The sequence below is a fragment of the Falco peregrinus genome, chromosome 4 (genome assembly GCF_023634155.1).
Source record: "Falco peregrinus isolate bFalPer1 chromosome 4, bFalPer1.pri, whole genome shotgun sequence".
Lineage (NCBI taxonomy): Eukaryota > Metazoa > Chordata > Aves > Falconiformes > Falconidae > Falco > Falco peregrinus.
The window spans coordinates 28,637,130-28,662,347 of record NC_073724.1 but is presented as its reverse complement, the minus strand read 5'-3'; the positions used below and the strand labels follow the sequence as shown (position 1 = coordinate 28,662,347).

Genomic DNA, 25,218 nt, shown 5'->3' with positions numbered 1-25,218 from the left:
CTAACAGCCAAGGGCTGCAGAGCATGCAGGTGAATTTGTGATGTGGATGCTGGAGGCACATGAGCTTCACCACAAAAAGGGATGTACAAACATCCATTAGCTGATAAAAGTTTTGCATTGCCATTGCAGTGGTCTGTGGTCATACAGGGGAGCTATGAGCAATAGGCTCTGACAGTCACTACCAACACATTTAAGTGCTGAGGATGAACATTAATTCTGACATTACACCTTCATTTAAAGCAGAGTTTCTTGAATGAAAGGCTGGTAAAAGTGAGGTCTGAATGTTTATGTATCAATGAAGGTTCCTAACTTCACATAAAACCACAGTTTACAGCTGGGTACCCTCACCCTGCAGGAGTTTGTGGGACTAGGATTGCACTCCATTACCCACTAATCTAATACTGTTCCGATTTAAAAAGGAATAAAAGCAAATCTTATACTATAAAGATTACAAATATTATCATACCTAATTTTGATTCAAAAGCTTATTTTGCAAAGCAAAATAGTTTGGACAGTTGCCTTGAGTTCTCACCTGTCCCCCCTTCTGGGGCTGTCAGTCCTGTTTGTATCCACGGTCTCAAAGAGATGATGATGACCGTTGCCAATTCCGTCACAGGTGTAAGTGACAGGAGAGTCCACAGAGCTGAGGAGGGTATGGGGAGGTAAAATGCACAGCTGGCTTTTTATCATTAATTTACGTAACTCTTTGGGAATTAGACTTGTCAAGCTCTCTAGATTCCCTCCCTGTCCTGGGAAAGGAGCAAAGCCTGGTAGTTGCAGGCAGCTGGAGGGGGACTGCAGCTACAGTATGTCTCTGTACCACATCTCATCACTAAGGGGAGGGGAAAGATGTATCTGTCCAGCAGCTACAGGGTGTGTACTTTGGCCTCTCAAGGGAAGGGCACTGAACTGGATGCAATTTAATTTGCTTTGAAACTATGGGTCATTACAATATCTACATGAGACAGCTGATGTAGGCCATCTCAGCATGTCCTTCAGCTCACCGAAGTGGTGAAGCGGTGAAGCAGTAAGAAAGTCAGGAGAAAGTTTAGGATTCCCCTGAAGCCAAGCACAGCATGTGTGAAGCTGAGGCATGCTTCTGGCCATGCAGGGATGCTGTGAGCAGGGACGGTAGTGCCCTCTACCCCCAGCCTGGCTCTTCAAATGCAAACGTTCTGCAAATGTTCCTGTCATATCCTAGCAACATTCCTGACACAGTCCTTAAAGTACTCCCAGGGGCTGCAACAGCCCCTTTGCTGCGGGATAGATAGCAAAATTTGGCATGCTAAGCCAGATCAGCAGAAGGTTGCTTTTCACCCTCTTTCTGCTGACAGAGTGGTGGAAGAGCTGGGCCCTGGCACAAGCAGCCCTGCTGCTGCAAATGAAGAAAAGAGTGAAGAAATGTTAGTACCACATTTAGCTTTATTGAAATTGAACAAATACCATTTTTTAATAAACCCTTTTACAGCAAGTGTAAAATTTTAATGTTTGATTCATCTTATGTTACAGGTTGTCTTCTGTGTAAGCAAAAATACCATCTTTTTTTTTTTTTTTTTTTTTTAATTTTCTACTTTAAAACATGTAGCAAGGATTTGAATAACGCAGATCCGGCACCAAAAGGTAACAGGGTCTGAAAATCACAGTACAGTTTTAAAATTCTTAGGTTAATTAATGATATTTAAAATGATAGCCACTTTGAGTAAAGATACAAATTAGAGGTCTGTAAACAAGTTGTGTTTACCTATAGAGCTATTGATTGCAGCTACAATGAGAGCAGTAATAGAAACTCAATGCTAAACTGAGCTACACCTTTGAGGAAACAAGTTCTTACTAAGCTGTGTGGTACAGGGTAGCACAATAGGTAAAATACAGTTTGGCACCTCAAGTTGCATGTAAAATCAGCAGACATAAAATAAAGTAAGTGCACTGGCTTCCAACAAAAATAAACTGGGCAGTTTCACTGGGTTTGGAGTGTCAACTATCAAATAAATCACACAACACACAAGTTCAAAATTACAACTCTAGTAAAGCAAGATAATATTAAAATGCACACCCACAAGGATAGTAAAGTATAAATCTTTTTTTTTCGGTTTTTTTTTTTCTTCTCCCCTATCAGTAGAAATAATTTACAACCCACAAAAGGACTCCTTAGTGAAACCACTAACTACAGACATGGTCATGGAATGTAGCTCAGTAGACTTGTTTCAAATAGAAAGGCAACATCCTGAAAAAGTTTGGTCCTCTTATAACTCACTGTACTGTAGCCACCACAGTCTCTTGGTAGATGTGTTAGGAGAATTGTTTGTTTTCTGATTCTCTTTTGTTTTGTAAGGTATTTTCTTAGTGATAAAGCTGGGTAAAATTTGGCCCCGTTTACAGATGTCTGATCAATGCTGAATCTGGAAGAACAACACTGAGAGTACATGAGGGGAACCCTCATTGACTGGTCTGCCGGCATATTTTTTATTTAATCACTTTTCCTTTTATACTTCTTATCCTCTTTGTTCATTTTTTCTTCATTGTCCTGGGCGGGGGGGGGGTGGGGGGACGACGACGATGGGGACGACGACAACACACCAACCCTTAGTCCAAATGACAGTAAGATATTTCGCTGTTTATTTACACGTGGATCACTTTGGCTAAGAAGTCTTGAAGAACCAGAGTTGCCTATTTCTTGTGAATGTCCTCATGCCGTATAATTTTATATGTAATCCAGTAAAAGATGTTGAAAATGAGGAAGGCGAGTGGGAATGCAGCACGGGATATTGTATCAATCCTTTTTGCACGGTCAACAAACTTCTTTTTGATGGAATCTGAATCCTTTGGTGGTGCAGGAGGTGGGTTGGGAGGAGTAGCCTTGACTGCTGTGCCATCTTTGACTTGGAGGCAGTGACCCATGCCATAGCCACTGAAATTGAATCGACTGTCACGAGCAACTTCATCTTCCTGGGAGATAAAGAAGATAAATAAGACACACAATCATCTATCTATTGAGCACACCACATATTTGAGTAGTTGAGGTGCACCCCTCCAAAGCACCTCAGCAAATTAGCTGATTAAGCTATGATACAAAGTTCATGTTTCAAAGAAAAGCATGCAATTAAAACTGATATAAAATACATGTAAATTAGGTGACTGCCAGTGTGAATCAGAGCTTTAATTTTTCTAGCTATGACTAAATCAAATGCGCTGGGCAGCAAGCTCTATCTCAAACCCACAGGGAGGAGATCTGACTCCACAGGTTTCTTATTACTCTCCTTGGGCTTGCTGTGGGGAGGAAACATGGTCATGCTGGTAGCAGGGAGTCTGCTCTGGCCAGGTTGAATGGAATAACCCAGAGATCCCAGAGATCCCAGGGCCCAGGCTCACGGCAATGTGTGTCCATGGCTCAACCCAGCCACAGCCTTGCACCTCCATCTACGAAACAAGGGTAGGTCACGGTCCCTCCTTGCTCACAGGAGTGCTCTGACAATCAGTACTTCAAAGTGCACTGGGCACTTGGATTTAGTGGTTACTGGGAAGTTAGGTGCAATAGTGCGAGATAATATAGCACCATCTTGCAGAAATCCATTCTCTCTCTTGTCTGAGTGGGTAAGACTTGTTTTTGGAGAGATGAGTAACTGCCACTGAACTTCATCACCATCATAACTGTGTGATGAAAGGTCTGTGACTGTGCTGGTAGATTCCCACTGCCATTTCTCCTGTCTGATAGCACAATAATACACAAGCTGTTAACAGTTATGGGAAGCCCTCCATGAAGGAGTCAAAACCAACAAACAAGCAGCTTTGTATTTTTCATTCCAGTAGGGATGAATTATAGGTCCAGTAGCTTGCCCTAGTTAAAGACCTTCTCTTTAACCAACAAATACTTCATTGTTGACTTAAAATGACCACTTCCTGGGCTCACAAGGAGCCCGCTCCCTCACAGGGAATACTCCCTCGTACCTCTCACTAAACCACAGCCTTCTGATCTTAACAGAGAATCAGAGACTGCAAGAAAAAATATCACAGCAGCAAGATATTAAATCAGAAGTACATTTGCTGAACTTGGGGGTGGGGAGGGAGGATAATTTACACCTATTCAGCATGTAAATCACTGTTCCTTCACAGAAGCACCTCTTTCAATAATTGCATCTTTCTCTCTTCCCAGCTCCAGCATTCAAATTGAATATATCACCTGACTTGCTCTCCTTACCTTGGAGATGACACACAAACATGAATAACCAGTAGTGTGATCCAAGGCTACCAAATGAGAAATAGACACCCTGACTGCTTGTGACATTGAGTGCTTATGGAAGGAGGATAGAGAGTAAACAGTGCTTTGGTGCCCCTGTTACTTCAGCCTGAGGACTAGTCTACAGTGTACCTGCGAGCAGGTGGGAAACCGATATTGCAAGGCTGTTTGAGCACTTATCCAGGGTTTATATCCCTTTCCTTTATATCCCTCACCATCATTAAGAAAAAGAAACACGGTCCTCTCCTTTTTCAACATTATTTATTTACAGTCTTTCTGTGAAAACTCTGAAAATCTGCTTGTCCTAGAGATTATAAATATGTAAAATATTTTAAAGATGAACCCACTGAGACCTAGCTTCTGGATAGTCTTGTAGGCAAGGCTTCTCTTGCATGACTTAATAACATCACAAAGTCCTCCAATAATACAGGCAGCTGCCTTCCTCACAGCACTTGCCATTTTACTGAGTTTGAAGGATAAAATTTCATGCACAGGACACAAGAGGTGATTAAAAAGGGTAACAGATTTTCAGCAGCTGTGTTGCCATACGTACTTCATTCATTTTTCAAAAATGTAATTTCTGTTACTCCTGAGGGATCTATGGGAAGAAAAAAATGTACTGAGCTCATTGCAGCACTTGGAGAGTCCCAGCTTCCACTGTGCCCTGCCGGGCTGCAGCTTTTTCGCATGGGGCTGAGCAATTAATCTTCAATGTCATAGCCCTGCTTTTGAGCTTACACTGTTGTAAGTCAAGTGGGAAGCCGTCTGAAATCAGGGACAGGGATGTTTAAATTTCTTTCAGGTCTTCAGCACCCAACCTTTAGCTGTAAGGAGCCACTCATTTCCCAAGGTGCGTTAGAGCCCTCCTTTTCCCTCCACACAGTTGGCTGTGCCACTTCTTCCTCACAAAACCTGGAGGGAAGTGTGCCCAGTCCTTATGCTAGCTTTTTATAGAGGACTGCAGTAGATACCGATTTACCCTGGATACAAGAGGTACAGCATTCACCTGGGGTATGAGGAGCACGTGCTTGGCTTCCTTCTCTGCTTGAGCAAGCTTTGAATCTCCTTCTCCACGATAACTCTCTGGATTGGTTTGTTACCTGTTCTCCCAACAGGGAGCTTGTTGCTAGTTGCAAAAATTTGTGTGTTTATGTAGCTTTGTTTCATCCTTTAACAGCAAAGCTTTTTTCAAAGGCTAAATAATTAATTAAGAGAATGGCACTGTGTTTCTACCCTGCCACTTGTTTCTCTGTTTTATATTACACTTTTACAAAACTTAGCACCAGAGACACCTAATCCATAGCTGTTGTGATGATCTAAGTGCTACTGGAAGCAAGCAAAGCCACCATCCCTACACCCCCTACCTCTGGCCCTGGAGGTGCCAGAGGTCCATAACCACTACATGATTTTCAGCAGTGAAATCCCCCAGGAGCTGAAGGGGCTTTTTAGTTTGACACCTGCCAGCCCTCTGAGCACTGCTAGCACCTGCAGTCTCACAGGCAAAATCTGACCCCATCAACACTCTCCCACCTGACCAGACATCACCTGAAAGATTTCAGGGTGGTAAGGTCTCTACTCTTTCTGGTGAAATTGGCCAATAATGTTGAAAATTAACAGCAAAACCCTGCAGAGATCCACACTGACATGCCTGTGCTAGGAAGATGCTTTTCCCATGAGACTGTGGAGTCAGGCTTGTGTTCTGTTGCCCCCCTTAGCCCTTAAACCAGTTCCACCCAAAATGAAACAGTGGGGACAGAAAGACTTCCTCCCTGCTGCTGAGCCAGGGGTCAATCCGAGTGCTGGAACTTCATTGTCCATGCTGTTTGTGAGTTACCACACTCCGGCATGGATCATGCCAAGCTTTCTCCCAGATGAACCTGCTGCACTGCAGACTAATAATGCAGACCACTACCGTGGTCATGAGCCATGTGGTGATAACTGGCCTCAGGAACAATGAAATCCCCGATATGATTTACTTCAGCACTACAGATATAGTTAAAAAAACTGTCTCTAAACCACCATAATCTTACGGAAAAGCTATGGTTTGACATTTTAGATTATTTTGCAACATTCTGTTACATATAAAGGATTTGGTGGAATAGTCACAGAGAAAGAATCCCAAATTTAGATCCTTTGACAGAGAACCCCTTTTTTTTTTTCATGTTTCAAAATGAAATATGGGGAACTGACCTCAAGCGCCTCCCCTTAAGATAGTGGCTATGTCTGTCTTTAACCTAGAGGCTTGGTGAACTATTGGGCAACCTGCCTAGGGTACCTGCTGGTGGGGTTGCAGAGTGACTCTTCATTCTTAAGGGTACAATTGATTCGTACCATCTGACATACCCTACCATGGAGTCTCACCCAAAGACAGTCTTCAACCTGTGTTGGTTACCAGCTTAGTCACCGGTAAAAGAGTCCAAACGACTTTGCAAATATCTCTATCATTGTTTTAATCAGGTTACACAAAAAACTTATTCATTTTAAACCAGACAGGATCTCACTTGCTTAAATCACAGGCTATTTATGCTTTTACACATTTTAAAAACAAAATAAAGAGCATCTGGAAGCCACTAGACATCAACTGGAGCGTCAGAATCCACTGCCATTGAAGTCATTAACTTTATCCTTCTAAAGGGATGTGTAGTCTTGCTTGTCGTATAGTCATAGCTCAATCTGTCCTTGATAAAGACAGAGAAAAGGGTCACAAGATAGGAGGAGAAACAGAAAAGAAACAAATAGCAGGATGAAAGTGTTCTTTTGATGGCTGCCTCTCAGATGTTCACACTCCTGAGTATTTTAGAAAAATTGTCATTTGAAAACTAATTACATTTCTTGAGATCTGGACAAATGCTTTTCACAGACGCTTTTTCAAACAGCACAAGTTTACGTGTATTACCTTATGGTGTCATAATAAACATGCTTAGGTGTTTGACTTAAATAATTTTCATCAAACAAGAATTAAATTTTTCTCTCAATTTTTAATTTCCGTTTATGAATTTAGTAATTTTCTGTGCTTTACAAAGTAATGGCATCAGAATTTCCTGAGAACTCTACAGTAGGCAAGATGTAAATCAGGGGGGTTATATTTCTGACATGGTTTTCTTTCTTCATCTTCCATCTTTGTAAAGCTTTTATTTCTATTCCATCAGGTGTAGAATGTAATTCATACTACCAACTTCACACCAAAGCAGTCAGGAATGGGAAAAACACTTCAGAAAATCTAGTCCATTCAATACCTTGCACGCACAGTTTTCTGTACAATGCATTCTGAAAAGCTTTGTCCTCACCAGTTTTAAATGCTTATTGTCAGCATTGACTCAGTTTTAACAATGAGGAAAATGAGAGGCTGGCTTCAAACGGTGTATTTAATTTAGTCTCTGATGTGATTTATTAATTTAATTTTGCTACTCTTTTTCCAACATATGGTGGACAAACAATTTTAAAGACTATCTGGTTTAATTAAATTTCAAGGACATAGGAGATTAATTTTAGGTATAGGATAGAAACTGTCAGAGAAATTTTCCTTTTGGCATTCATAAGGAGGAAGTTAGAAACCCACAATAAACTCAGACTTCAATGCATAATGGAATCAATAGGAATTAGATACCAAAATAGCTTTGGAGACTTAATTCCTAAATCATCTTTATGATTTTGAAACAGCTCCCATCTCTCACTACTTTACATAATTCACAGTGCGGTTTTGCAAAGACAGTCGTGCTTGCATGGTTTCAGTCATTCAGTTTCTCAAGAGTCACTGACTATGTGGATGAAGGTAGTTCAGCTGAGAAGCATGTCTAGAGGAAGGCTTTTGCAAAGCTAAATTGTCAGGAGACAAGAGGGAAGGTTCTTTCAGAGATTAACTGTTTAAAAGTTAGTAATGGAGTTTAGGAGTAAAAGTTTGATTTCATAACTGAGGGATTCACTGGAGGGAATCCCCAAGAATGTGTGTGAGAACCAGTAACAAGAAAGAAATTTGTAAATGAGCTGGGACAAAGGTTCCCAACGACAGGTGAAAAAAGCTATTCAAAGTGGACGAATCCAAGCCAGGCCTTCCAGAAGGATTTCTGAATGCTGAGTAACTAAGTAACAAATGGCAGCAAATGAAATACAAGGTTGATATGTGCAAGGTAGAGCACATTGCAAAAGGTAATCCTAATTACACATAGACAGTAATGAGCTCAAAATTGGTTCCTTCCTGGGTGGGACTTTGGGGAATTACCACGTAGATGATTCTGACATCATTAGCCCTCTGCTAAGCAGCAGTCAGACAATGGGCGAATGAAACTGAAAACGTCATTCTGCCACTTTATCTACTCATAGCATGATCAGTTTTTGAACACAAGGAGCATTTCTGGTCATTCAAACTCAGCAAAGACAGCAGAATTAGGAAAAAATACAAAGAGGAGCAGCTAGGATAATAGACTTTCTGCATGAGGAGAAACAAAGTAGATGAGATTTCTTCGTCTTAGAAAGGTTGTGTTCTGGGGAGGACATCACAAATCATAAAATCATGGTGAAAATTAATAAATGGAAGGAAAATGAGTAGGTTATGTTTTGCAGGGGGTTGTATGTGATGTTTTTTTTCAACGCAGGAAATAGGATAAAGCACAATAATACCATGAAGAAGAAATGGAGACTTTTTTTTTTTTAAAGGAAATTATTATCTTTCATTTATGTGTATAAATCATTGTGTGATGACATTTCAGATGTTGAAAGTAGCACAATGACACAGATTCAAAGGTCCACATGCAGCTATTGAAAGTGCAACCTGGTTCATGCAAAAGTGCACTCTTGGTTGCTTATTTTCAGAAAACAGAGAAGTCCTTCTAGCTTTGTCTTGGGGTTTTAAAATACAATTTGCCTCAATATCCATGCCAGACTGCTGCTGGAGAAAGGATTCTGGAACAGAGGCCATTCCTTCTCACTGAATATGGCATGTTCTATGGGAATTCAGCTCTTCCATTTCTTGACAATATGCTGGGAGCTGGAGCCAATGTTGAAATGTCCTGCATTTCCCCTGGTTTTTAGTACTTTGAGTGTCATATTTTTCTTTTCACATGAGGCTAAATCTTGCTGATACAGAAAGAAATGACTCTTACATAGCAGATCTGTGTGTTACAGGTTTTTAGACAGGGATAAAAGGGAAGATGGAGCAAGCTCTGGTGGCATTTGGTAGTAAAGAGGTCACTAACAAGCTTATCTGATTTCTTCCACACTGAAGAAATCTGGATCTCAGCTCACCTACGCCAGATGCTATTGCCACTCCTCCTTAATCCAGGTTTCAGAGGAGCAGAGGGTGATGTAAAATTGTCACTTTATCACCTCAATCCTGCACAAAGTATAGATCAAAAACTTTCCAGGACTTGGCCTAAGTATTGTTTTTCCAAAATGTTCATCAAGATGTTTCATCAAAAGCATAAGCAGTCTCTGACTGATACTACTGCATGATGCCACTCCATCAGGACCCATCATTCTGTGTGTGACAGTGGTGTTCACCCCTTCTCTATCTCTTAATACGGATTTTTCTGCTCACTGAGATTTGTTTTTTCTCTCATTTGGACACTCAAACCTTATAAAGCCTAAGTAAATGAGACCTTGTATTATAAATAGCACTGACATTTTAATTAATGGGAGAGAGATTGGTCATTGTTGTCTTCGGTAGAGGGTTTCCAATGGATAAATTTAGGTTTGTTCTAGAAAGCTGTGTTTAGTAATACCTCCTATCTCCAATAAACAGCAGAAGAATCTCTGAAGCGTGAGTGATTTACTTATTCATTCTGTAAGAACAGCAAGTGAACTGTTGTTAATACAATAATGAAATACTACTTAATGTGGCTTCACCCTCTTCGAGTAGGAATTGAACATTATCCAACTGGAAGAGTAACATCATTTAAACATGTTGTGAAGCAAAAATATTTTTCTGGCTTGAAATATCTTTAAGTGAAACCTAAATTTTTCAAGGATTACTTTAATAATACAGATTATACAGTCAGTAAGGGCGATGGGTTTGTTACAAAATTATTTTTTTTCTTTAATAAAGCAAAGTTTCCTTCTCTCAATTTTGCAAATGCAGTTAATGTAACTGTCTTATTCACCTTCATATTTTATATATAATATAATTAATATTTTAATTTGGACAGAGGAAGGGAGAACCAGATGAACTTCTGTTCTGCAGAGTATCATAGGTGTTATGATAGAGAGCTATAGCGCCTAAATAACAGCAGATCTATTCCTAACAGAGTGTCTTGGTTTCCCTTTGTTTTAAAGAAACGTAATACCTTGAAATATCCAGACATGGTGGTCTGTGAATGTCTCATAGACATAATTTGCCTGTATATGAAATCCTCTCAGAGCAGTGAGGTCTGGAGGCTTGAATGCTCGTGGGTAACTCTTCTGCCCATGTCTCTGATGAAAGCAGAGATTGTCCAGTGTATCAGTGAGAATGGCATATTAGTTTGTTTTACATGAAACAAAGAGGTGCTAATGTCCTCAATCTGAAGGATAATCTGCTCTGACCAGAAATCCGTCAGATACAGGGCAACGAATTTCTGCTCATGCTGTCTGCATGCAATGCTGAACAAACTGCAAAGCTAGTGTTTAAGTAGGTGACTATTTCAGCTGGACCATTGAATAGCATTTAATGGGCACATTAAAGCAAAATGATGTAAAGCAAGACTTTATTTGCTAAAATTTTAGAATCTCAAAAACTTAAAACACCAAAAGGAATGTACCTAAAATTCACCTTTCCCACTTTCTCTTGCTTTCTGCAAAATATCTACCTCAGGAGAGACGAGGCAGGGCACAAGCAGACTCTATCACCTGCCTCCTGTTGGAAGCATTCAAGCCCCAGCCTCAGACTTCATTGCTCTCCTGCCCTGAAACCTGCTGCATTGCCAGCACCACCCAGCAAGTCCCATCCTAGGACAAAGGTGCATGGGTGTCCCCCTGGCTGTGTGACAAGCTTGGGGAAACTGCTACCCTAGCATGTGGGGCAACTGAGCTCAAATCCCCCGGTCATGGACAGGGATCTCTGAGCACACACCTCCGCAGGACCGTTCCCATCAGGTTCTCTGGTGCTTTTCTCCAAGCAGATTTAAATATTTTGGGGAAAATGGTTTTTATTACACCTTTGGGAAATTTCTCACTGGCCTCTGCCTCAGCTGTAATTATCTTAGATTACTTTGTTAAAGCACCCCTGTGCCCTGACCATGGCATCTCAGAGTATCTCGTGTGCCAAACAGTCAAAATTAAAAAAGGAAATAAAAGTGTGTGTGTGCATAAAGGACCCATAAATGGACTCGTGATTTGATTCATGCAGATTAGCCCCTAGAAAAATGTATTGCTGAGGATTTTTTCAGGCTTGGGTTTTGATTCCCTCAGCTCCCCCAGTTTTCTGGGCCAATCTGCAGCCACTCTGTGGTGGGCCAGGGACAGCAGACACCGTCCTCCGCGCCTGGGCCAGGGCTGGGGACAAAGCGCTGGGACCTGTGGCATCCACACTCCTTGCTGAGCGCTGCCTGTCTCATGCTCAGGGGAAGGGGAAGGGGAAGCAAGAGACTTTTCTTTCTGTTGGTGGATTCTCTCCTTCAAGCCATTTTCTACAACACACAGAACAAACCCCAACAAATGCAGACAGAAATTACCAGAGCTTTCTCAGACATTCATGCATTTAATTTATGCAAACACTGCACAAAACGAATTAAATATTGCAATAATAACTTAATTCTGTTGTTAAATATAGTCAAGAAAATATGAATAATCTTAAAGTGTTCACATGTAAATTTTATAAGTTTTGTGTGTTGTTTGGTTTTTTTTTTCCTGAGGAGACAAGCCAACTGATAAATCATGCTTTCCTTTTCCAGTTACCAGATCTTAATACCAGACTTCCAATAAATAATGTTTTGGGGTCAATTTTCTTTTATTATCTTCTATTACACAAATTACTCTTTCTGGCTTTGCATATCATTTAGTACTTGTTGTGAGCCAAGATCTCAATCTGGATTTCTCTGTTTTTAGATAGCTTTGAAGCATGATTGATTGGGTTAAATAAAGTATTTGTCAGGTATCTGCACTTCAGACTTGTTTCTAAAATTAAATTGTTGCATCTTAGAATCATCTTGACTGTTTGAATGTATTAGAAATTTACTACACAAGTGGGCTTCTGTATTTTCATTTTGATTTGCTTCTGTGAGGGTTGCTCTATAAAACTGATATCATTTATTCACAGCAAAATAAAAACTCATCATGAGGTGAAAAATCAATGGCACTCAATGCTATAGCAACTTGATAGTGCAATCTTTACACACAATTGTTGGGTGTTTTTTTTCTCATCTTGTAAGCAATAAATCCACAAATCCTACAAGGTCATTGGAAGTGGGAATACAACAGAAATTATGTAAGGTTTCATTTAAAATGAGTTTGATATTTTTTCTCTTTATTACACACACAAACACACATAAGTATGCACACTCACACAGTCTGTATGCACCCACACATGTAGGTATGTGTATATACATATATGTGTGGGCATCTACTTAATTTAGCCATCTAGTGCCTTTTATAGTCCCTAAAGGCATTTGTTAATGGGAAGTGAACCTAGTGAGATCTTTTTTTATTCCATCTTAAGGTTAGGAGCTCTCTCCACAGTCTTTATTGAACCGCAAACTCCATTTTGAATAACTTCTCAAAATGCTAACTTTTCTGCTGGCTTCTCCCCTTCAGACTGGAATGCAGTTCTGAGGAGCAAGGATACAGAATACATGGGCAAGGGTCATTAAACCATCTCAATCCTCTCATGCCCATGAACACGCTCTTTGCTGGGGTGCTGGCACCTCTCCAGGAGGACCATCTGCCCAGGCCAGTAGCTAAGCAACAGATCGCCTGGTGATGGGCTTTTATTACTTGGCAAAACTGATTAAAGGATAACCTGAAACAGTAGATTTAATAGTATATAAGAAAATTCAGTACAAAAACAATATAGAGAGGTACAGGCAGATGAAACACAGAAGCATGGCTATAGTAGTGGACGAGATATTCTTGGGAGAGGATCTGAGACACTCATCTGAACGCAGGTTTTGCTCAAGAATATCAAGGAAAACAGGAGAAGAAATGTCTGATTAATTTATCCTGAGGAGCAAGTGCAAGAATACATCAAAATGAAGGGCTGTTATGCCAGCAGCCTTCCTGAAATGTACATGTTGTATGTTTCATCTTTTATATGTCCTGGAGTAATTCTAAACCAGTGTTTGCAGTGCTGGAGCTCTGGAGAAGCCTGTCCTTGGGTATACTGAAGAGGTCAGGACTCATCCTGAGGGCCTATGACCACCTGACCTTGTGCCACCTATTCTTGTGAGGGAATAACCTCTGGGGAAGGATAGTGTTCAGGAAGTAAGACAATAAACCAGAGAATGAAAGCAGTGCAGGAACCCCCAGAGTCAAAGGGAGACCTGGCAGCATGGGTTTCTACTTCACCGAACATCCAACAGCCTCATAAGTACCAGGCAGGAGCACTCCGTGAGGACCAAACAAAATGATGGGTTTGGGGACAGCCTAAATACTGCACAACAGGATATCACACACACTGTGCATTTATAATGAGTGAGAATTAACCTGATTTGTTTGTCCTCTGAGCTGGAAACATGAATGGTGTCTTAAAACCACTAATGTGAAAGACAAGCAAAGTGATGAAGGAAATGGTATTCAATAGCTACTCTTGGTCCTTTTGCTTCCCTGTTGCCTTCCTTCTGCACCTGCCTCTCCTCTTCTTGACTCCTTTTCTACTTTTTTCTACCACACATTTGCCTCACTAATTCCCACTTCTGCTCTTGCCTACCTCCTCTTTAATGCTTTCACCCTCAATGATTTTCAAATAAGTGACCTCCATCTTCTGCTTACCAAATTCAGTTTCTTCCTCAACCCCTGTGTGCCCTTGCCCCTTTCTGCTTTTTGCAGCTAAATTCTTTTCCTCCAAAGAAAAGACAAATCATAAAAATAGAGCTCCACATTGCCAAGACCACCTCTGATCTGAGAGGTGTTATTCTACCTTTTAAGAATAACCAGAAAATAGTTGATTTTTTTTTTTTTTTTTTAATTAAAACCTTTCAGTTTTGGATATCCACAGAACTCCTAATTGCTCAAAGAGTTTCCAGTACCACAAGGCGGTTTTAAATCTATTACTTCTCATTTGTACTATTGTCCATGACATAGAGAACACCCCATTGCTGGCATGGAAAGCTGAAGATCGCTGAGTACGTTGGCCCATGGAGCAGTCTGTGGCTTTCTGTCCTCCCAGAATGTGCAACATGAACCATCTGGAGGCTTTGAAAAATGAACACAATGAGTGCTGCAAAACCAGCAAATGGGATTTCATTTTTATTCTAAGTGTAAACCTCAGCAAAGAGTTGGTGTTTGTGCATAGTACATGTTGTTCTAGTCAACTGAAAACTGAGTTATGTGGTAGCATATGCAAATAGTAATAGATTAAAGATTTGGCATGCTTTGGAAAACTCCAATGACATGTCCAATCACAGTAGTACCATCTGTTTTTCCTTATACGTGTTAAATTTATAACACTGTGCTAATTTCTATATTAGTTTACACACCACCTTCAGGAAATTATACTTAACAGATAAGCAATATTTGGGCTTTGTGACTTATCTTTAGCAAACAGTTAGTAAATGTCTCTGCAATTACTCTCAGCTCTTTTATTAGGGAAAGGAGTTTAGAAATCAATAACTCTGGTTATGTACTCTTTTTATCCTTGATGGAATGGCACTGACTTGCAATTGGAATGTTATCTCCCTTAGTTTTTGCTCATGCTAGAGTTCTGACGGACCAAAAGGTGATCAGACCTTCACCTGGAGCTTGGACACCAGTAAAACATAAGAAGCCTGGTATTGTACGGCTAAATTAAAAAGAACCCCTTCTGTATGGAGTGGAAATTTCACCAGATTGCTAACTGCTTCTTCTATTCAAGTGGGTTTAATTTGCCATTACAGAGAACACCACCTTACTGATCAATGCCATAAACAAACCTACAAAACACATGGATATATTCTGCCTGTAGTTTGGAAAGAAAACAAAAGTAATGAAACCCATGGAGTCTGCACAATATCAGCGGTATCCCCCTCTTCATGCTTGCTCACTGACACTCTGAAGCACGGGAACACAGAAGACCAGGCAAGGAAAGGCTCCTTTTGGTGGCCATGTGGGGTTTCTGTGACTCTTGGTCTATCAGCTTTGTGGCTGGATGGTTTACTGATGATCCTGGAGCTCATTTGCAGTGTGTCTGCATAATGCTGTGCCGAATGATTTCTCCCCACAGGATGAAAGGCTGAGTTATCCCTTCTCTGGGTCTGAGGGGAGCAGGTATTTCAAAGGGTGAGACCGTTGAACCATCACCTGAGGGGACAGCTGTCTAGAGGATATTTTAAACGTGTTTGACACATTTAAATAGATGGTTTCAGCTTGCCAGTCTTGGAATGGCTCCTAAAATAAATGTCAATATAAAGAATAAGGCAATTTGTTTCAGATGATTAAAAGAATCTGGCTCATATATCCAAGGTGTGACAATTCCAATCACATCTTCATTTCAATTTACAGGAAAGAAATAAACTAGGCTTCATTATTGTTCGTACTGCTGATGCTATATATTTGACATGATAATCTACAGTATTAGTCAGTAAGTTGACTCACTGGACTGCCCTTGATCATATGCTCCACTTTCCACTCAGCAGGGCTCTCTCTAACAGCTATATATAACCAGTGAGAGAAAAAAAAAAGAGACAGTGCTCTCTTAGATCATTGTAAGACGATGTTGCGTTCAGTTTTCCCATTGCTCCAAAGGTTATAAGTGATGTGATCTTTTCACCATCACGGATAATATATGGCTGCTGTTTGTCTGACTTATCAACTCCTCGCACAGAAATCCAATACTCTCCACTTGTCACATATTCATTTCAGATGTGTGTTGTTGCAGGGCCCAAAATGAAAAGTCACTGTGTTTCTATCTGCCAGTTTTCAAGTCTTGCCTTGTGTGGTGTTTCCTTGTCAAACCACAGTTGTCACATTAGCACCCACATGACTACTTGCAGCAAACGTAAAATCTCCTGATCGTAATTAAAATTCTGCATGCTTTTCTATTAAATAAAGAAAATCATTGTGCATCTTAATCCGTAGCTCTGCTCTTCTGTCACTGTTTTTTAAATGTCTGATTACTGAGCTAATTGCTCAGGCAGGTTGTTTTTAGACTGCATTATGCATTTATAGGTTTTATTTCACTGTCAAAAAAAGTATTGGATTAATCCTGGCTCCTCATCTATGTTGTTCAAAAATTGTTTCCTCCATCCAGACAGAAGTTAAAATTAGCAGTAACCTCTAAAAGGGGCTGTGGGGTGAAGGGCAATTGTCAGTGCTACAAAGGATGAGAACACAGACAACAGACAGCAGACAGGTCAGTAGAAGATTGGCATGAGTTAGTTACAAAATACAAATTTGAGCAGCTGTATTTCAGCAGCTGTAACCTGTGCTGCTGCTGAAGGAAGGTGAACCAAAGAGCCTTAGGATAGAAAGAACCTATTGCTTTTCCTGTCCAGAATGGTAAATAATTGTTCAGAGAGTTTTCTACTGACCTGTGTTCCAGGGGTACTTGCAAGTCAAGGAGAATTACAGGGTGTAAACCAGAAATACTCAACTGCAGGTCGGCACATTCACAAAGGCATAGAATTCAGCTGACAGTCTCCCTGAGGAGCAATAGCTCACAAATCTCTCTTAACCTCACTCCTGATATATTGAGCACATTACAGCAGAAACTCTTTAATAGCACTGATTAATATTTTCAGCAACTATAAATCTCCCAGTGTACCGCCTGGTGCAGGCTCTGCCAGCTGGCTCTCAAAGGCTCCTCTGGTCCTGTTCCCTGCCATCCTACGATTCTGTGCTGGTAGTTTGAAGAACAAAATAGAAATCAATAACTATCCAGGCCAAACAGCTTTCTCTACATTGTAATGCTTTAAACATGCAAAGAGGCTAAATGCTAAGCCTTTTTGCTTTGCTTTGAAGCTTCGAAAGCTTCTGGCAGAAAGGATCCCCAGATTCATCTAATTTGGTACCAGTTCCTAAGGCATCTTCACTTTGATATGAAAGGCAAGAGGGAAGGGCTTGGAAAAGAAAGGTCAAAATACACATCCCACCATGGCATGTCCATTATTTTTTGGGTACCCCTGGGGTACAGAGCTTTGGGAGTGCAGGCATCTGCCTCGGGCTAAGGCAGCCCACAGCTCACCCAAGAGGTAACTCTAAAATAACTTTCTCTCTTTGGATGAATAAGACCTCACTGCAGGAGAACTAGGTTCTTGTTTCATAGATGAAGGAGGTACATATTTGACAGACTCACAAGAGGCAGCTTGGGCAGCTAGGACTGAATAGCAGTGACAGAAAAACAGCGAGCCTCTGAGAACACTGATTGGGATGCTGCATGCAATAAAACCATCTATTAGCTTCACGTGAGGTTTGAAAACTATTCAGGAAATAACAGCTGTTATGTTCAAACACATCATCTGGTGAAAAAAGTCTGTTGTTATAAGTCTGATGTTCAACCCCAGCTATGAAAATACCCACAAGATAACTCACCAAACAAAGGGAAAGGCAGTAACAGAACAAAGAAGAGTGACAAAATCATCAGGCTTCATGCATCAAAAAGTAAAATTCAAATAGATTATTTTTTACAACAAAATAACATAACATGAGCCACAAGGGAAAGTGAATAAAGATGAAAGAACAAAGAAGAGACAGATAACACAAACAGGCATCCCCAGTACCTAGAAGTAAGAGAAGAACAGGAGCATACAGCACCAGAGCATCTTAAAAAAGCTGTCATGTATTTGGGGAAAAACATCCCTTGTGCAAACTTAAAGAAAAAAAAAAAAGAAAAGAAAAGAAAAAAAAATAGTATTTGCAGCTAAGGAGCCAGACAACATTTTACGTGCCTACAAAAAGCTACACTCTATGGACTTTTTATTAGCCTTTCTTCCACTCTTGTTTAGTCTCTATGAAAAAGTACAGTTTGTATTTCCACTGCATGAACATCCATCACAGGTAACAGTAAGGGCAGAATAATAAAAGACCCACCCATTAGCAAAAAATACAGAACTGATTCCACTGTAGTTCATGACAGACAAATCTAGGACATCTCCAAAATAAGGAACAAACTGGCAGTGTTCAAAAACATTTTAAAAAAGGACTGCAATAGCTAGCTAATCTATTACTTTTATGTAAGATCTGAAGTCAATGTGAAGTGAAGATTTGGAACAGCAGCACTGGCTTAGTGTTTCATGTTTTATGATTTTTTTAAATCCATAAATAGTAAAGGCTACTCATCACAAAAATACCACCTCTGGCTTAGAAAGTCCTTGAGCTGCGAAGTGCTGGAACCCAGGAGGATACACTGAGGGCATATTGCTGTCACAGAGAGCTTCCTGTGCTGGGCAGAGTCCTGGCCTAACATGGGACAGCCTTCTTTGGGTTTAGCATCTCCAGATGGAGCTTCTCAGAGAGAAAAGATGCAGCCAGTTGCTGAACAGCTGCCCCATGAATTTCAAAGCTACACTGGCTATTTAACTTCTGATTTTAGATAATGACCAGAAGAAATGTTCCTACTAAGTCACTTTGCCCTTCTGACCATAATGCAGCATGTTTAGCTTAAACAGGTGACAAGTTCATTTTGCCTAAAATGTAAACCTGAAAACAAGAGTCTAAATCCAATATGATACCTTTCTGTATACATTACTAAAACAATTGTTTGCAAGCATTTTTTTAAAAATATCTATAATAAAGATCGATTATTTCTGATAGGAATCCAGTTTTATGGGGTCTGTGATAAAGAACTTGAGTATTGCTAGGTAGAAAGGTTAAACTGAAAACAAATAACACATGAAGAACACATTGACTAGGCTGAAAAGCCAAAAAATAGATTTGCAAACTGGGTAGAAAGGGCAACTAAGCTCACACATGGTAGAAAAGGGTTGGAAAGTAATTAAAAAAAGCTATATAGAGCAATAATTTTGAAGGTAGCAGATAAATCAAGAAACAACTAATCCTCTTTATTTTTGCTGGGGAAATAATTACTAGAAATGTTGATGAGGCTACCTGGAGTGAGAAGCACAATACCCAAATGTAAGAGGCTCAGAGAGAAAACTAGAACTAATAAATTCAGAAAAGCTGAAGCTCAGGCATGGCAGGACACTTCAGCATATGAGAGCCTGGGGGAAACTGACATTTACTAGGTAGACAGGCACAAAAGAAATCCAGTGACCTATGTGAGAAATACAGTGTAAAGCTAATGTAGGGAGAATAATATCTAAAATGTGTTACGCCTTCTCTGCTTTTTCATCTTAGGCACATACACACAAAAATACCCAAGGAGGGACCTGTCTGATGGAAGATTAGCTGACATTATGGTCTAATAAGGAAACTGCAGTTGAACAGCTGCATAATTTGCCTCTGCTCCTCTGTAAAAGATGTGACAAGAACTTGCAAAATTTGCAAGAAAGGTAATTGTCTTCTGCAAGAGCCACTGGAAAGTTATAGGAAATACCTATAGTCTGTTGGTAGTGTGGAAAATTATTAAACAAGAGCACAGAGTGATTTTCAGAATACTTAGCTATCCACTCACTGGTGTAAATATCTGCAAACACAAGAATGTCCCCCAGATTTCTCACGAGAACTACCGTGACCATGGCAGGGTCACTAAACTTTCAAAGTCAGGGCAATGTATTTATACAGTATAAACACCCATGCCACACATGCAATGAAACACGTGGGACCAGACGAAGGGTAGGATGATGCAGAAACAGCTGCCCTGCTCACCACCATCCATTTTCCATTTCACTGATGAGCGCCAGACCGCAAAGACCTCAGTATTAAGACAAATACATCTTAATTCATCTAACTATGTAAGCAATAGTGAGAAAAAATAATAGGACCTTGTATGTCCTGCAGACAAAAGATACCAAGGGCTCTAAAAAATCCTGCGATGCACAAATTCTCTCTATCCCACCAGCCTGTAGCAACACCACACTTGATTAGACTTGCTATAATTTCTCTTGCCTGCCATGCTCAGCACAGAAAAAAAGTCCTCAGATGAAAATTCTGCAGATGGGGCAAATGAGGAGACTCAGTCCCTTGTTAGGCATTGTGCTTTGCAAAACCTGCAAATGTGGTAAAACCCTTTGTTTTTTGCATAAATAGCTGTTGTTGTACACATCTTTCCTGTCAATTTGACAACTGAAGCAAACCATATTAGAAAAATTAGCCTTCCATGGAAGTGAAAGAGAAAGATGGCGTAAGTTAACAGAACACTGATAAACTCATTTCTCAGAAAGTTTGTGCTAGAAAGTATCAGGACTGCTACACAGAGGCACCTGTAAGACTTCACAATCTGAAGAAGAAATGCACAAATTGGTTTCCTAGAATGGCACACAAGATATCACATTTGTGCAACTCTGATAATCTCTAATGAACAGGGTTTGTGATCTCCGTTCTTAATTAGTTATCCTTTTGACAGATGAAGATTACAGAGCACTCAAAGGTAAGTCTCTACCACCAGCAGTCTTGGGAAGGTTTAACAGAAGAATGAATTAGTCAGTCATAGGCAGAGCACTTCCACATGACTAGCAGAATGTTATCTCAGAAAACATGGAGAACCACTTGAAGAGAGTGAGATGAGGCATGAAACCAAAGGTCTCATGTCTCTTAGGAGTCTTGTCATGATATCACAGAGAAATGAAAACCTTGGCACCTTGGTAAAATAACTTGCATTTATGCAAGTGGATTATAAATGTATGTGTACAAATGCACACACAGTATCTCTATGAGGAATTACACATAGAAATCAGAAATTAAATGATTAATGAAAATGATTAAATTATAGCTACACTATCTCTCAGAAGAAGTTACAGGCTTGATGCAGAAATTCACAGGTAGGATTCTGGACTTCTGTCACTTCACGTGTTTTAACAACTGCAGCAGCTTTCTCTGGCCTTTCCAATCTGTTCCTCCAGGAGCTAAAAACACTCTGGCACACTCAGTATGCCAGATACATTCAACCATCTACTGGAAAACTGAGATTTCCAATAGTAAGTCCTTCTTGACATTGATCCTGCTGTAGTAAAGAACTGTTGTGTGGGAAGAGCCAGGGCTGTGCCAGCTCTGAGATGTCATGACGAGAGTCCAGTCACAAAGAGTGAAGGTGGGTACATTTCTAGTGACCTGTGGTTGGGCTTGGCACAGAGTTTTCAGATGCTTTCAACTTGAAATGGGCCCTTGTGAGGACTCCAGGAAGACTCAGCAACAAGCATTCACAATATGTGGAGTTTCAATTAGGCTGCAAAAGAAATACCCAAATACAAATATCCATATTTACAGTAAATAGTATCTTGCTTTAGCAGTGGATCAAGTGAAATAATGTCTGATAATTAAATCAAACTAAATGTGTCAGAAATAGGTCTGACTGATCAGTTTGCCGAAAGCAATGGCTGTCAACCTGTACAGAAATGACTGAATAATGTTGTTTTTCCTTTGGAAAACAAGATAGAGAAACAAATGGCTTCAACAACACTTTTTAAAAAGTACTGTGAAAACTGGATATTACTGAAACCCATGAAGTTTTCCAGGCCTTGAGACAGCATGATGTTTCAACAGTCTACTTAATACAATCTGGTTTTTCACAATGTCATTTGGACAACATCATTACAGAATGCTTCACAATTAATTACATTCAAATAGCAGCTTCTATCCCCTGTGGAGAATGGGATTAATTGGGTCAGATGTAAATATGCATTTCATGGATCCTACTGAACACTTGCCCATCTCACCAATTTACCATGTAATTTGATACAACTGGTGTACTATGCTCTGGAGATGTGCAGGGCAAGCACGGTTGCCAGACAGGGTAGAAATACACGGATACAGCACTTCTGGTATTCTCAGCCTGCATTATGCTTGGCTCTAACTGCCCGACCCTTCAATTCTCTTGCAGAAATACTAATTTGTATTTACTCACACTGAAATACTCTAGTGTTGAAAATGAGGTTTGGGACAGAACTCAGAACTGAAGCATCATGACTTACCTCTGGCTACGTGGGATCAGAAACTGTTCTGCTCCCAGGTGTATTCACACACACACACACCATTGGAAAGAGGGCCTGACAATCACTGCAGTAATAACCACAGAGACTGGGCCTTATTGGGTCCTGACTCTAGGCAGGGAAACAGTAAAGATCACCTACCTATAGGGAAAGAACAAAAAAGCCAGCTTTGGGGCAAAGTTGTTTCCTTGACCCCTTGTGCAGCCTAAACCTAAATCTTGGTACTGCAGTGTTTTTTCACTTCCTTTCTGGAGTCTTGGGTAGGGGCACTTTAGAGTAAACATACTCCTGCTGAAGTCCCCTTTCTTCATTTTTTTATCATAAAACACGTATTTGACAATTTTTTCACTGGTTTGGCATTTTTTTTTCCATGAAATGAGGTGAGTCAGAACACATCCAGTGAAAGAACCACCACTTTCTAAAATAATCTAGAAAACCAAAGCTTGTGCCTGTCATAGATGGTTCTTGAAGAGCTACTTCTTGTCACTTTAAAACATCAAAAACAAGAACACTATTTCCTGGCTCTTTCTAGCTTCCTCTGCCCTATTTTCAGTTTGCACTGTCCCCTAGGTATACTAAAAAATGATACATTTGCACCCAGCTGGAGAGTCCCTTTCATGAGCTGGAAAACTGCAGAGTTCATTTCTGGAGTGTTACCTGCTGTTCATGAGTAACTACCAGGACAAACTCACTTGACTGAAGTGCAAACTTCAGTCCCCAAGGCTTGTGAGTTCGGAGGTGATCCTTTCAGATACAAGAGAGGATTTGGAGTTTCTAAAGAAAAGTAACACTACCGGGCAAACAAACAAATAACACTTTATGAAGTACTCTTCCTGCCTTTTCCAGATGGTCCAGCATACAGTCACTGCATCATCTGAAATATTGTAATTTTACTATTCTGTAGCCCCTTGAAATGCTTATATCCCGTTCTTACTTAATATTAAGGAGTAATTTGCTAAAGTATTTGCAAGCTGGTCAACGTGAATCACTATACTGTATCATGTCCTGCTTGGTGTTTTGGTGCCATGCCTGGTCCCTACGGTTTGATTATCTGTCCCCTGACCCCACAGAGCACTCTGTGTTGCACCACTGAGCATTTCCGCAGATATATTCACCATGCTGCAGCCTTACCAACTCCCATCAGTTCTCCACTTCTCTGGTTTTCACCACCTCTAGACTAGGCATTTTTTTTCTGTCCTCAATTTTTGTATTTTTTTAGTTTTGTTTTAGGTTGTTGTTGTTGTTGGGTGGTTTTTATTCAGAAAATGTAATTTTTTCTCCTGGTTTTGTTCTCCTGGCTTTGCCTCTATTCCGCTACCTGGATTCCATTACTTCAGCTTGTGCACTTGTATTCTATCAGCTTTAATTAAAGCTTTGATATTTAGAGGTATTTCTCAGGAACTGGTATTACATGTTCCATAAATTAGTCTGATTTTGATTACAGAATGTTTAATGCACCCCATTTTTTATTTGCTTTTCAGAGTTATCTCCTTTGAAATATAACTATCCTTTTTCTCTTCTATTTCTTGATTTGAGGTGAAAAATCCACCCCTGTAGTCCATCATCCTATTATGTCTGAGGCTGCAGAACACCTGAAACACAGATGCTTGTTTTGAGGTTTTTTACCCTCCCTCTTCCAATAAGGGAGGGAAAAGCTTCCATTTCACTTTTCATGACACTTGTAAACAGGTCCTTATAAAAAACAGTTTCTCTCTTCCACTCCTTTTATCTGTATTTGCTTCTCACTGGAAAATCTGCATTTCCTGTAAGCTTACTCTGACCACCTGGACAGTCTGCTCTTACGAGATTTTTTTGATCCATTGCTTGCGTACCATGGCCATGGCTGAGCTGCTTCTTTTCCTACAAGTTATTCTTTCTTTGGGGACTCCTGTCTCTTTAGACTTGTGGCTAGAGCTAGACTAAGGATTTATATCAAGATGTTTTTCTAGTTTGAGATGATGCTTTTTAAAAATGTTTAAACTCACTGTAGTAAGTCCATTTGATAAACAGTAAAGATACTTTGACTGATGTTAATTAGCGCCATTCCTACCCTACTCATGCTCACAATAAAAAGACAGACAAGGACATTCAGATGAAATCACAAGGTGACATGGCAACATGTTGAAATGTATTGTGCCTGTTATTTAACTGGTTCTCTGTGGTTGTATGCAGGGCTATAACTTCCAGCTAAATGATTGTTTTGGTGTATTTATCATCTACTGGATTTTTTCGTGTGTGGTTACTTAAAGTACTAATGCAATCACCCTGGAAAAAGAAAAGTAACACAATATCTTGTCTCTGAACCGGAGAGACATGGATATGTCAGATGGGCCACTCAGTGGATAAGAAATTGTCTGGATGGTTGTACCCAAAGAGTTGCAGTCAACTACTCAATATCAAAGTGGAGACCAGTGATGAGGGGTGATCCTCAGGGGCTGGTGTTGAGACTGGTGGTTTCTAACATCTTTGTTGGTGACATGGACACTGCGATTGAGTGCACCCTCAGCAACTTTGCTGATGGCACCAAGATGTGTGGTGCAGTCAACACGCTGGAGGGACAGAGTGCCATCCAGAGAAACCTTGACAGGCTTGGGTGGTGGGCCTCTGCAAACCCCATGAAGTCCAACAGGGCACAAGGTCCTGCACATGGGCCAGGGCAATCACAAGCCCAAATACCGGCTGGGCAGAGAATGGATTGAGAGCAGCCCTGAGGAAAAGGACTTGGGGTTGTTGGTTGACAAGTAGCTCAACATGACTTGGCAATGTGCACTTGCAGCCCAGAAGGTCAGCTGTATCCTGGGCTGCATTGAAAGAAAAGTAACTAGCAGGTCAAGGGAGGTG

At 40.4% G+C, this 25,218-nt stretch overlaps 1 protein-coding gene across 7 annotated transcripts in view; it reads right to left on the bottom strand.

The window, feature by feature from the left end:
* Window positions 1–1,402: 1,402 nt before the first annotated feature.
* Window positions 1,403–25,218, bottom strand: part of GLRA2 (glycine receptor alpha 2) — a 131,567-nt gene continuing 107,751 nt past the window's right edge. For all 7 annotated transcript variants that reach the window (XM_027778985.2, XM_005231934.3, XM_027778984.2 and 4 more), the window contains one exon: window positions 1,403–2,946. In XM_027778985.2, the coding sequence (XP_027634786.1) occupies window positions 2,668–2,946 (279 nt within the window). In that variant the 3' untranslated portion in view covers window positions 1,403–2,667. The remainder of the gene's footprint in view (window positions 2,947–25,218) is intronic.